At 37.8% G+C, this 13,916-nt stretch overlaps 1 protein-coding gene across 1 annotated transcript in view; it reads right to left on the bottom strand.

The window, feature by feature from the left end:
- The window catches only part of MSR1 (macrophage scavenger receptor 1), a 33,149-nt gene extending 21,555 nt beyond the window's left edge, over positions 1-11,594 (bottom strand). The window contains exons 1-3 of the mRNA XM_038400528.2: positions 10,455-11,594; positions 8,297-8,410; positions 2,174-2,598 (exon numbers count right to left, since the gene is read on the bottom strand). Of these exons, the coding sequence (XP_038256456.2) occupies positions 2,174-2,598; positions 8,297-8,410; positions 10,455-10,593 (678 nt within the window). The 5' untranslated portion in view covers positions 10,594-11,594. The remainder of the gene's footprint in view (positions 1-2,173; positions 2,599-8,296; positions 8,411-10,454) is intronic.
- Positions 11,595-13,916: the final 2,322 nt, after the last annotated feature.

The raw sequence follows: 13,916 nt of genomic DNA, 5'->3' as shown, positions 1-13,916 counted from the left end.
GTTCAAAAACAACAAGGAGTCCGGTGGCACCTTAGAGACTAACAGATTTATTTGGGCATAAGCTTTCATGGGTAAAAAACCACTTCTTCAGATGCATCTGAGTGTTGTTCTGTTATTTTAAATCAGGTTATTCTTCCCCAGAACAGTATCAATTTATTTTAAACTCTTAGTAGACTACATCAGATTCTTTGCAACCTGACAGAGGTGGCCAAGATACACAATGAAAGGAGGACGGGATTTTCAAAAGCGCTCAGCGTTGGCCTTACTCTACTCCCATTGAAGTCTGTCTATCTCATAAAATGCCATATAAAACTAGGGCTCAGTTCTTCATATAGAGTAGTACTTTCTTTTTTTTTTTTAAAGCAGAGCAGCTATATGCCATCTCTACTCTTTGAATGGGGTATTTTGGGGAAAAGGGAGTCTCTGGGTATGACTACATTGCAATTAAACACCTGCGGTTGGTCTGAGCCAGCTGACTCAGGTTAAGGGGCTCAGGCTAAGGGAATATTTAATTGTGGTGTAGATGTTTGGGCTCCAAGATTTGGGACCTTCCCACCTCATAAGGTCTTAGAGACTCACCTCAAGCCCGAGGCCAAATGTCTACACCACAGTTAAACAGCCACTTAGCCCAAGCCTCATGAGCCCAAGTCAGTTGGTACAGGCCAGCTGTGTTTTTTTAAAGGCAGCATAGATATACCCTCTATGTCCTTGTGATCCTCAACTGCTTTAAGTTATGCTATCAATCAGCTCATACTCCTGGGAGGCTCTTGAACAGAAGGAATGCAAAGCTGCCTTAAAGCCCCACCCACTGTTCAGTTGCACTGACTGTAATCTTGGCCACATTTTAGGATTTTGCCCAGGAAGCGGAAAGTGATTGTGAAGTGTTACTATTATAATTTTGCAGTATTTTGCAAACGAGTGAATGACTACACAAAGGGTGTGGTTTAGAATCTGGTCCTTGGTTTTTATCACTTAGTTAAGTACAGTACCTGCATGGTTATGTTTGAAAACTTGCAGCAGAAAGAAGGGTACAATATATTTGTCTAAAATAAATGGTCAATGTCTGATCATTTTTGTATTGACTAGTGTACAGGACTGTGGTCACTAGTAAGAGTCTCTGGGTACATTTTTTCCAAACTGCCCAAGCAACTTGGAAGTAGAATTGGGTGAAATTTTTTGGCTAATACTTTTTTTCCTCTGAAACATGCAGATTTGGATTTACTGAAAGATTTAGTGAATTCAAATCCATTTCACTGAATTGTCTCAGTTGAAAAAACAAACTAAAGTTCTGAAAAAAAATCCTGTTCTGACATTTTTTAAACGAAATGTTTTGATTTTTTTATTTGAAATGACTTTTCACTTTGTTGAAATTTAGTTCACTTTTATTTTTTAAAAAAACTTTTTAAAAGCTTAAAAATGAAGCAAGATGCTTCCTTTCAGGTCAAACAAAATGTTTTGTTTGCCTCCAAATATATATTTTTTTCAAATTTTCAGTTTGCCAAAAAATTTGAAACAGTTTCATTTTGGAACATACCCAAAATGTATTTTTTAAAAAATTTCCATCAGTTATTTGCAAAGCTCTACTTCGGAGCTTTCTACTCTAACTCTCACTTACAAAAGTGTTTAGGCATTTAGAAAACTAAGTCCATTGACTTTCAATGAGACTTATGTTCCTAAGGGACAGATTTTCAAAGGTCTTTATTTATGCCCCTAAATATGCAAATAGGTGCAAAGCAGGATTTTTAAAGCCTAAGTCCCATTGGGATGTAAATAAATTAACAAAATGTTAACCTGCCAACATGATCTCTTTGGGACAGGGTAATTTTTCAAAAGGGCAGCCTTCCTTTTGTGGATGAAAATTAGCATAATTGCACTAATTATCTCATGGTCAGGTGCAAATCAGGTAAGTAGAAAGAGGTCTAGGTTGTCTGATTTGCATATGTAGTTCATTTTCCTGGTGCAAAAATATGGGAATGAATGTCTGTAGATACAAATTGCACTTGCAGAGAGTAAGGCTGTTCCCTCTGCCCTTCTGCAAATATATTCCCAAATTAGTCATAAGAACAACAATCTGACCATCTACAAGGCAAAGCTGTTACTTTTTCTTTTGCCAGTGAATGGGGGATCCTATCAATGCCTTAAATCTTGTGACAAAATCAATGTAGCTTCCTACCTCTAGCTGTTTAAGGAACACTCCTGTGTATTTATTGTTCCTGTCTTCTGCAGCAGACTGAACATCAGCTAATGTCAAATTCAGAAACCTAAATGAGGTCTGAATATCTTCTATCAACTTCCGAAGGACTTGCATTGCTAAGGCTGAGGTGTTAATCTGAAGGCCAACCTCCCAGAGCTTTTGTTCAGTTGCTGTGCTTAGATTTCGGAAATGCTCTGACTTTTGGTGAAGGTTAGTTTTCAGCTCTGAAATCTCTTTGGCAATTTGATGTAAAGCTTCAGTGTGAGCTATGATGATTTCTGTCTGCTCCTCTTTTCCTTCTCTTGCTTTGCCAGGACAATCTCCATTGAAGCACCGTTGTATGTTATTCTCACTAACTAGATTAGTGTCATTCTTCAGGTTCTTTTCCATTTCGGATACGTGAACTGAATAAAGTTCCAAGTGAAAATACAACTGTTATTGCTAGGTTTTTCGATTATTTAATCATGCACGGTACTGAGATAATGAAATCAATAGATTAATACATCAAGACTGTATAATTTGTTCTTAAATTATAAGTTAAATAAGTTATAGATAAATAAGTTATCCAGGGCCTCAGCATTCCTCGTATTATGGGTTAAAATTACCTTGTTCCCACAGAATTCACATGGCATGTGAGATGATAAAAAATTTAAATAAACTCTATTGTAAGAGAACCAAATGCACCTTTCTGAGTGTGATCTTATTGTTACCCTGGCCCTTTCCCTCTCTCTCTCTTTTGCCCATCAGTGACCCTAATTTATTGTTTTGTATGTGTTATTAAACCTCTATCCTGCAAGGACTTCCACATATGGTAAGAGCTGCCTAGGGAGCCCGGGCCACTGTGAGGAGGCCAGAACTTTCCACCTGCCCTGGGTGGTGTGCTCTGGGGGGCAGGGACATGGGCCAGGGGCTGCTCTCAGGCACCTCGGCACCCCATCCAGCAGAGGTGGAGAGTCCAAGGCTCCTCATAGAGTTCTAGGCTCCCTGGATGGCTCTTACCATGGTCCGGCTCCAGCTTCCAGCTTGGCCAGGGGCCAGGGACTTGGGGCAAAGAGGAGGAGCAGGAGAGGGGCCACTAAGAGGGACCATGCCTTATGATGAGGGGGGACTAAGACCCACCTCAGTTCCCCCACTAGGAAGAGGCTGGCACTGTGATCATCAGCTCCCCTACTGTGAAGTGCAGCCCCTGCCTACACTGCACTGAGCCTGCCCAAGGCTTGCAATTTTGGGGGGCAACATGGACACCTGCCCCCCAATTATGCCCATAATAAAAAGTGAGCAGGCATGGACACCGTGGTCGCCCTGGTTCTGACAGACAATTACTCTCTCTCTCTGGTCCAATTAATATTTAATCATTATACAAAGTGGAACAGCTTCAACAGGAGGGACTGAGACAGAGAGAAAGATTTTACAGTCTGATATGATGCTCACTTGCGATGTTCAAATTCATAAGGCACAATTTTTTTCACAGTGAGGATGATTAACCACTGGAAGCAACTACAAAGGGAAGTGGTGATTTGAAGACATCAAAAGATGGAGAAACCAAGACTGGATGCTTTTCTGGAAGATATGCTTTAGTCAAACACAAATTGTTGGATTCAATACAAGAGTAACTGTATGAAATTCAATGACTTATGCACACAGGAGATCAGACTTGATGATCTAATGATCCCTTCTGGTCTTAAAATCTATGAATTATGAGAACCGCTCACTGGGAAAAAAATCAGTGAAATTTATTTAAGGGGCTTACGTTAAGCACCCAGGTTTTAAAATTTTGTCCTTTAGCCTTGGGGGTAGAGACCATGGATAAAAATATGACAAAACTCCCATTGATTTCAATGGGGCCAGGATTTCCTCCACATTTCTACTTGTTTCTGTAAAGTGGCTTGCACAATTTGGATGCTTGAAAAAAAACAAGAATAGAAGTAATTAACATATAGAGCTTGTCTTAGTCCTTAAACAGAGCTCTTCTCTACTGAATATAGATTTTGCTTTTCAAATCTGACATATATTTTGAAGCAGCCATTGATAATGACTCTTTCGATGAATTTAGTGTTTTTGAAAGGTGCTGGATTAACTGATAGGGATTTGAAGTCTTATTTATTCAAAGGACATATACAGCCTAGGCAGTAGCATACAAATTTGTCAGTACTGCGCACCAGTTTGCTCTGTGATGGTCTAGAAAGATCACTTCTATCAAGGAAAGTCTACTTTAATCTTTAAGTCCATTCAGTTTCTCGCTAGGATGGCCAACAGGGAGCCAATTAATGTCTGGTGTGATGAGATGTTTCTGAGACATGCACAGCTGCTCACTACTGCACACTTCTAGGATCTGCTTTTTTTTTACCCCCACTGGTAAACTTGTGGGTGAGTAAATTAATGGCCACATGTGTTAAGTGCCTTATATGATGCATGATGAGGCAGTTAAATCCTCAATGCATTGGGTATCATCTCTCTAATTCTCAGAAAAATTCTGAAGAGATATAGAGGGGCAGGCTGATTTTCAGCATCTATTTCATTGGAGACAAGTTCCACAACTTAATTCTAGTTGCAGATAAACAGACAAGTGCTTATTATTCATGCCAGGCAGACACAGTGGGTTCTGTATTGTTGGTGAAATGGGTGCTAATGCAAACTGAAAAAAATACACCCATTCTTAGATATTTGTCAGCATTAATAGTCAGTGATTGTAGTTTACATGAAATGAAACATGTTCTGATCCATCAATGTCAAAATTAAAAGTAGCTTGTTGTAACTATTGCCTTTGTTTCCTTTAAAAGCTTTTTACTGGAAGTGATGCTTTGATTTCATTGAATAGGACTGCAAAGAGATTCCAGATTCTCAGTGGTTGGTTCAAGGCACTGCATCCAAGCATTGTAAACATGTTCAGCCAAATGTATCCGTGGTGTAACTTCATTGACCTCAGTGGAGTTACACCAGTGGTTAATCTACCCAAATGAGTCTGTGTGACCATATGTTAATCAGGAAATAGCAGCTTCATTAGATAGAAAGTAAAGAGCACTTACACTTACTGACTAAATGGCTGTGAAAACAACAAGGAGTCCAGTGGCACCTTAAAGACTAACAGATTTATTTGAGCATAAGCTTTCATGGGTAAAAACCCCACCTCTTCAGATGCCTTCAGTTTTTACTCATGAAAGCTAATGCTCAAATAAATCTGTTAAGTCTTTAAGGTGCCACCAGAATCCTTGTTGTTTTTGTGATACAGACTAACACGGCTACCCCCGATAAATGGCTGTGGGGGGTTTTAAATATATTTTGTGAAATATATGTTCTCAGTTCCACTCTTGTGACTCTCTCCCCAGGCACATTTGCCAAGCTGAGAAAGAAACTTGACTGTAAACATATGTATGAAAACTGTTATTGCAGGTTGTAGCAGTTGCTACAGTGATTTCTCCCATCTCTGTATGGACACATGTTTTGTAAATTTCCAAGCAATATGAGAAAAGTGCCCTGGGTAAGTGGTTAGTGCCTGTGCTGCCATCCAGCAAACTGGGTTTGATTCTTCCTCTCTCACGCTTCAGGCTAATGAGGGGTGGAATTGGCTGTTGCAGAGTGAAGATATTCGTAGTCCTGGCACAGCATTTATAATAACAAATGTGATACTTGTGGAGAACAAGAGCCTGATCAGGGCTCCTCTCCCTCTTCAAGATCCCAGGCAGAAAGATGAAAGCTCTTCCCTTGATACACGTGAGATTTCAGAGGGCTACTGAGTAACGGTACTGAAGCTAGTGGGATATTGCTGGGTCTCTCTCAATATCCAGGGGTGATGGGAGAAGTGAGGGAGGGAGGAAAAAAGAGAGAGGAGATTTGCATAAAATGGAGTTCCAGAGAGCCTCAAAGTAAACATAGTGCAGCATCCTGACCCGACTTGGCAATAGTTTCATTGTTGGATTGCATCACTATATGACTACAGCTGTTTGACATTTTTCAAATTTTGATTTTTTAACAAGTTTTTTTTGGAGAAAATTCAACATCCCATTCCTCCCTTCTGCCCCTCTAATGTTCGGATTTTTAAATGATTTTTCAGTCATCTCTTGGTGACACTGAATCATAATGTTTCATCATGACAGTTAGGGCTACTTGAAAAATTTAGAACTATATTCCCATTGGAAAAAAATAAATTTTGTCCAAATTTAAATTTTCTCTGGGAAGAGATTGATTTTGGCAAAATATTCCACTGGGAAAATCGTTTCTTTGAGAGTCAGGTTGACATTTACCTCTGTATCCACCTGAGCCACTGTGGTGCCTCTTGGTAGTTGTTGTTCCTCATTGGTCCCTCCATCTCGCATGCTTCCCTGTGAGGCACACTTTCCAATAGGACTACATTACTCCTTGATACAGGTCAATCTGTCTGTGGCTGAACTTCCAGTATGCCTCTTTGGACTCCTCAGGGGACAGGGAGAGCAAGCACTTTCATATGAGCTTTCCCACTGTCTCTGGGTTGGATCATGATATATATGGGGAACAAAATGCAATGCAGATCTGGACTCTAGATAATTTTTCTTTTCTTGTCAGTTCTTAGAAAGTCTCATTTTGATTAGTAAAAAGAAAATTACAATAGTCATAATGATAAAAATGTATCATAAAAAGAAATGAGTATAAAGAGGATTTTTTTGTCGCAAAGAACATTTGAATGCCTTTCTGTACTCAGGATTTAATTAAGTACTGTAGGCCACTTTATTTAATCTGTCAGTATTGATTAAAGAAAATGCCCAGATTTTTTGCCACAAAAGTCAATAAATGACATCTTTTCCATAATTACAATTTTGGTGTTCCATTTATATTTTATTGTGCTTTTCACAGCTCTATCCAACCCATACCCATACAGGCCCATACACAGGGCCTGATCCAAAGTCAATGGTTTATTTCCATTAACTTCAATGGTCTTCGGATCTGGCCCCCAATCATTAGACAAAGGAGTTCAGTTATTTACATATTAATGGAATGTCTTCAGGAAGATGTCGCTTAGTCTTATTAGCGATACAAAAAGCCAGTTACTTGAAACATATACAAGAGATATGTAAAGAATCTTTCTGAAGGAGATAGTGAAATATCATTGTAAAATTTGGGAAGTATGTACTAAGAAACAGACATTATTTTAACATAAGACAGCTCCAGCAAGGAAAGAATTTTAATTGTCTTTAACCTTACATGGGGGAATGTTTTTTATGCACAGAAATAATGCCCCCGTCCTCTAAGGAGATCTGCATTGGTGGATTCTTCACTCATGTGGCATCTCCATGGAAATCAATGGCTCTGTGCCAGTACAAGTGACCATCCGTAAGCAGCATGGAACTCCATGCAACAGCAGAGCATTAATATTGTACTTTGAAACAATGTTCATGAACCATCAGAGGGCTCATAACTGACAGTTTTCTGTTAGATAGAGATTAATACATTTTAAGGCCTGAAGAGCCACATTGATTGTCTAGTCAGACTTGCTACATAGGACAGATCATAGAATTTACTGTCCAACAATTTCTGCAGTAAAGGAAATTTATTTATTTATTTAGCTACATTTGTGAAAACTAGCAAGCCCAATAATCTGTGATGGAACTAGAGCATGTCTTTTAGAAAGACATCCAGACTCCATTTCAAGTCTCCAAGTTATGATGAATTTACAGCTTCCTTCAGCAGGCTGTGTCAATGGTCAACTTTGCTGCTAAAATCGTGTGTCTTATTTACAGTTTGAACTAGTTTTGGATTTTCACCTGAAGGAATTATTCAATGGTGCTTCCAAAGGAAATGAAGGTTGGTTCTCAAGGGAGGCAGAGAAAGGCAAACATGATAGCCAGTGTATCAAGCCTAGTGCACAAAGAAGGCAGCATTGTTTTTCTGGAGCAGTGACAAATACAGGTGGATGGACACAAGCGCTGGGGTTTAGTTGATCCAGGAGCACTAACCATCACTGCATTAAATTTGACCCTAGTGTACACTGTGCATTCAAATCCTAAGTCATACTTTAGCTCTTCACTGATGTAAAAATAATTCCAGGTATAATCGTTCTTTACTAAATCTCTTGCTTAAGATTACCCATACCTGTTTGTTTCCTTTGGTATAATAAATTTAAATTTTTACCTGCTAGTCTGATGATTACAAAGACAATGGCAAACACAAGCAGATAGAGAACACTGAGGGTAAGCATAAAACATTTCTGTTTTTTTCCTTGACGATCCGTGATCTTTTTTGGACCTGCAAAGAATTAGACATAGAGGGTTCAATCCCATAGCCCCAACTCAGGCAAGATTCCCATTGAAAACAATGGGAATTTTGCCTGACTAAAGACTACAGAAGGAGCCCAGAATATATAATATTACACTATATTTTTTCTTGATATTAAGAAATTTTGAACCCCCTAAAGAAACTTTAAAATAATCATGGGGTATTAAATAAATAATAAAAATACTTCAGGAAACATGTTTTACATTTGATAAGCACCAGTAATTTGAATAATAAAAAATAATGCCAATTCTCACAGTGGGACCAGTGGTCACCAAGATCACTAAGAAAGGTAGATTTGCCATCTGGTTCTCCCTACTAAATTAAGCACTCTTCTGACTCCAGTTTTCCTCTGAGATTTCTTCTTCCTGTACTCACCTTCCTTTCCCTCCAGTTCTTGATGTTAAAGTGCCATCATTGTTTCCCCTTTAATTGACCTTAGGAAGAACATATAATACATTCTGGTGCTGTATTATCTTTCCCCTCTGGGGGAAAAAGGGCCCAAAAAGAAGCTACATCCAGGACAATCTGGTAGGAGGAACAAGGGATGGCCCTAGGGGCCGGTGCCAGTACAGAGGCAAATGGCCCCCAGGTGGATAAGCCGGGACTCCTGCAGATATCCACCTTCCAGATATGCCTGGTTTGAGAGGCTGATGTATTCCACATGGAGATAAACTCCAGCCCCTAATGGAAGAATTGAGAGGAAGTTAGTGAGGGGATCATCATGATAATTTCCTCAGAAAAAGCTCCTCCCTATGAGTTTTTCTTGGGGGCACGGGCAAAATCTGGGATGCTGAAATTACCCTAAGAAAGCTGGTAACATTCTGTGACATTGTTAGCTGAAACAGTATTTCTTTTTAAACAGCAGTATATAAAGAAAAGATAAGTGAACAGCCCTCACTTATTTCTCAGTTTTAAACTACACTAAGAATTGAATGCTATTGCAATAAATTCAAGGATTAAGGTAGTATGATTAATTAAAGTTATAGTAGGGATATATTTTCAGTCCAAAGTCACCAGGTAAGAGACAGCCTAAAAGTAAATGTATGGCTTGTTATCAAGTTTAAACTTTGCTTTCATTTTTTTCAACTCTGCCATATCAAATCTCTGGCGCTATAGTTCTCTTCATGAAATCTCTCAAGGATATTTATGTGTACAATTCATATTACAGTGACTGAATTACAAGAGGCAAGTTAACAGGGTTTCGGTTTCAGTTTTTGTTATTTTACAGTTGGATATTGCATTGAAAAAGCCTTTTGGAATAACTTGCTTTTTGAAAGAAAATACTGTGTTTCTCTAATTTTAGGAATTGGGGGAGACACATACCAAACTAGTTTGCAGTAGTTCAGGTACCTCCAGTGTTTTAGTATCTAAATATAATGGCCTTTCCTAAAGGGCAAATATTTTGATACACAGGACCAGATTTCAGATTCTGGCTTTGCTGACAGTCCAAACAGGTCATAAAGTCTTGTTAAGTGAGCAACTCAGAATTCCCCCAGCATGGAAAATTACATGGCTATCTTAGAGCTAAGTCATTTATTCCTGGTTCCAATGGAGGGAGAATTATGGGGAAGGAGGCATGGCAAATACATTCCCAGGCTATGGAACATAACCTGTGGGGCCATTGACAAGGGGCATTATATCGAGTACCCTCCAGGAAAGGGCTGATCTAAGTTCTGCCATGAGCCAGATTGACTCCTGGAAGCTTTGGGGCTAGAATAAAGATTTCAATCCCTCCATACCATCTGTATGTAATCTTAGGCCACTGAATTTGTAAGAGCATCTCTGCACAGCCACAATAGGCAAATGTGTAAATAGTGTTTATATGTGGCTTAAAAGGTGCAGAAGAATTTCATCCTAAGTGAGTAACACAGTCAATATAAAATAAGTAATGTGTCTTTTCTAAAGGGAAAATAATCTAGGAAGAAGTGTATCATTTTCTACTGAAAACTTTTAATTAATAAGTGTCATTCTCTGATGATGGAGGAATTAGCAAGGAGTCATATGAAGTACTTACATAGTGAAAACAATGCTTTCTCAGACAAGGTATCAAACTTGACGCAATCAGAATGCCGGTCTGTGCAGAAAATTCCATCTGAATGATCTTCCTCACAACTTGCCATATTTTGAATGTCAAAGGCTAAAATAGTGCACATATATTTTAAATATCTTGTATTTATATATTTCTTCACAAATAACAGCTTAATCAAACATTAAGGCTCCAACTCAGGAAAGTACTTATGCATGTACTTGAGTTCACTGAATTCTCACTCTCTAACTGAATGAGAACATACCCCCCAGATGGTAGTTCTCTTCTTCTTCTAACAGAATTTTATGGGTTATTCTCCTCAGCTAGATCAAAGCTTTAGATCTCAAAGTATTTTACAAAGGAGGACACTATCATTATCCCTATTTTACAGAAGAGGAGATTGAGGCACAGAGCAGAGATGTGATTTGCACAAGGTCATCCAGAAGACCAGTGGCAGAGCCAGAAATAGCAACCAGGTCCCAGAGTTCCAGACCAGTGCTCTATCAACAACACACACTCTTCAGGAGTAACTTCACTGAAATCATGGGACCTATATTTACACCAGTGTAAGTGAGATTAGAATTATGACCAGTGTGTACCAATAGAAGTCAGAATGAAGACCAAAAAAAAATAAAAAAAACTCCAACCACACACTAGCATGCAATAAAAAAATATTACCCTCAAGAATTAAAAATGTGTGAATAAGATGGCAAAGGATTTGTCATATCTGATTGGAACTATGGTTCCATCTAATTCAGCCTCCTGTTTTTGATAATGGTTGGCACTTGAGGCGTCCGAGGAAAATCAACCTTCTCTCTCAATTCCACCCTAGTGGCCCAAGGCAGCTGTGAAATTTTGTATAATGAGGGAAAGTCCCCTGACAGTTGCAAGCAAACATCATACACCCTGAAACAGGATATTTGATCACACACATAGCTACCTTCTCCTTATATAGCTAATATCGTTAGTGGATGTTAAGTTATAGAAACCCTTTAAAATCTAGCCAAAGTATGTCTCTTTAAAAAAAAAAAGATTAGTAATTATGCCCACTTGTATAGTGGTGGTTCTATAATTTGGACAAGGAACTCTGATGAGACCACAAATCATTTTCAATTTTGATCTACAGTAAATAGACTATTAATCAAGGTTTTCATAGGACATAATTACATTAACACAATATCTTCTAGCACCCAGACATGCCAGTGCCCAGAGAGCTATTATTGGGACCAGAAAATGTCATTTCTGCTTTTGTGACAGTGAAATTTCATTGTATTGATGAGTCTTGGGGAAATAACTGTGGGGTTAAAGAATTTGCATGTGATGGACCCAAGTAATTGTATTTTAATATGTACTGAACTTCTTTATTTCTAAGAAAAATATTCCTGATATCTTAAAACTGTAGTACAATATTCAGAAGTCAATGCTCAAATGACAAACTGCTCAGAAATATTCAAATGAAACCACAAATGAGTTTACTTTCTTAGCTCCTGCAGCAATTCAACTGCATTAAATTTTCCCTTTATAAATTTAATCCTGAATTGATATAATTAAATACTACAAGTGGATACAAGATAGATCTAATAAAAAAGGTTTCAACTGAGATTACTTATCTTCTCTGCTGCCACAACTGACTGGGTGTGGAATTTCCAATTACAGGTAAAGAACTTAAATGTCTGCTGAGAACGTATAATCTATAAAGAAGCCCACTCCCAGCAAAAGTGAAGCATATCAACAATACAATAAGTATATGAACAGGAGCCCAAAAGTAAATGAGATTAAAAGTATTAAACAACTCAGAAAAATATTGCAGACGTCAGAGCTTAACTTAATGACAGGTTTCAGAGTAGCAGCCGTGTTAGTCTGGATTCGCAAAAAGAAAAGAAGTACTTGTGGCACCTTAGAGACTACCAAATTTATTTGAGCATAAGCTTTCGTGAGCTACCGCTCACTTCATCAGATGCATTCCCCACTGTATTTTCCACTGAATGCATCCGATGAAGTGAGCGGTAGCTCACGAAAGCTTATGCTCAAATAAATTTGGTAGTCTCTAAGGTGCCACAAGTACTTCTTTTCTTTTTAGAGCTTAACTTGTTTTAGATTAAGCTAATCCTTTTCAAAGGCTTTCCAGTTTCTTCAAAAAGAAAAAAGAAAGAAAAAAAATCACTGACATCTAACTTCAGTTCATTTGAAACATTGATGATACCTATATTTATTGGAGGTGGAAGGAGTAGATTCAATCTTTTATTTATTTATATTTGGAAGGTGAGGGAGGCTATCAGTGAGAACACTAATGAGGGAACAGATGGTAGGGAAAGTTTTGAGGAACTAAGAATATTGTAAACTATGGGCTTGGGTTGCTAAAAATCCAGATTACAATATTTAATAGTTTGCATGTTGATTATCCACAACAATTTCGATTTTTTTAAAGCAATTTGATTATATTTTAGTGCAGGAAACCATAAGAAATTTCATTTATGATTTATTATTCTAGTTACATGTATACAAATCCGAGTTACTTGTTAGTGCTTTGTGAGAAACAGATAAAAATTATATATCCCATCTGCATGGATGGAAGAAAATTACATTTTTGTTTTACTATCCTATATTGAAAGTAGACATTTCATTTCATATCCTATAAAGCTGTATGTGCATTTCCTACATTCACTCTGCCTTTCGCATTTCTTTCCCCGCACTAACAGTGTAACACCATGCACAGAGGTTACTATTAAAAGCCACCATTGGCCAACATTTAGCACAAAATTACTTCCTATTCTAAGTTTCGGAGAAAACTGTGGTATTTGAGATACCACTCTGTGGTAACTGGATGGTGCTTAACAAATAAGAATAAATAACAACAGTTAGTAATGCTGATTTTTAAACGGGGACTATTGTATACAGTTAGAAATGTTTGATCAGCAGTCCAGCAATTTGATACATTACAATAACAATGTTTGACAATCTATTCAGCATGACACAACTTATTAACTTTAAAATATTACTAAAAGTACAAAGTAAGATATTCTGTTCAGGATGAATATGCTTTCACATAAATAATGGAGACTTCCAAAATGTATTACAAGATAGAATACTGTGCCTTTCTTTGCTGATCTCACTGGATATTTAACTTCCCTTGAATCCTACAACATATATAACATTTTTCTATTATCTGAAGAAGAAGCTGAGCTGTAATAGAGATGCCTTTTAACATTGAGGGGAGAAATTTATTTTTAGGACTTTCCCCTTTCTCATTAAAAAAGGATGAAATTGTGAGTTATAATTAAAATATATATTTTTACCTTTAGTGCCAATGGAAGGAGAATTGACTTATGCAGCCTCTTTCTTTTCAGCAAAACCCGAAAATTGTAGTTACATAATACCTTTGCTTCCTCTTATTAAGAAAAGGAAATGAAATTCTCTCTTATGACTAGTTTTAAAAGCTGATGCAGCATC

This window comes from Dermochelys coriacea, chromosome 4 (genome assembly GCF_009764565.3).
Source record: "Dermochelys coriacea isolate rDerCor1 chromosome 4, rDerCor1.pri.v4, whole genome shotgun sequence".
In the NCBI taxonomy this organism is placed as follows: domain Eukaryota; kingdom Metazoa; phylum Chordata; order Testudines; family Dermochelyidae; genus Dermochelys; species Dermochelys coriacea.
Note: the sequence above shows the minus strand (reverse complement) of the source record. Positions and strands in the feature narration are given on the sequence as shown.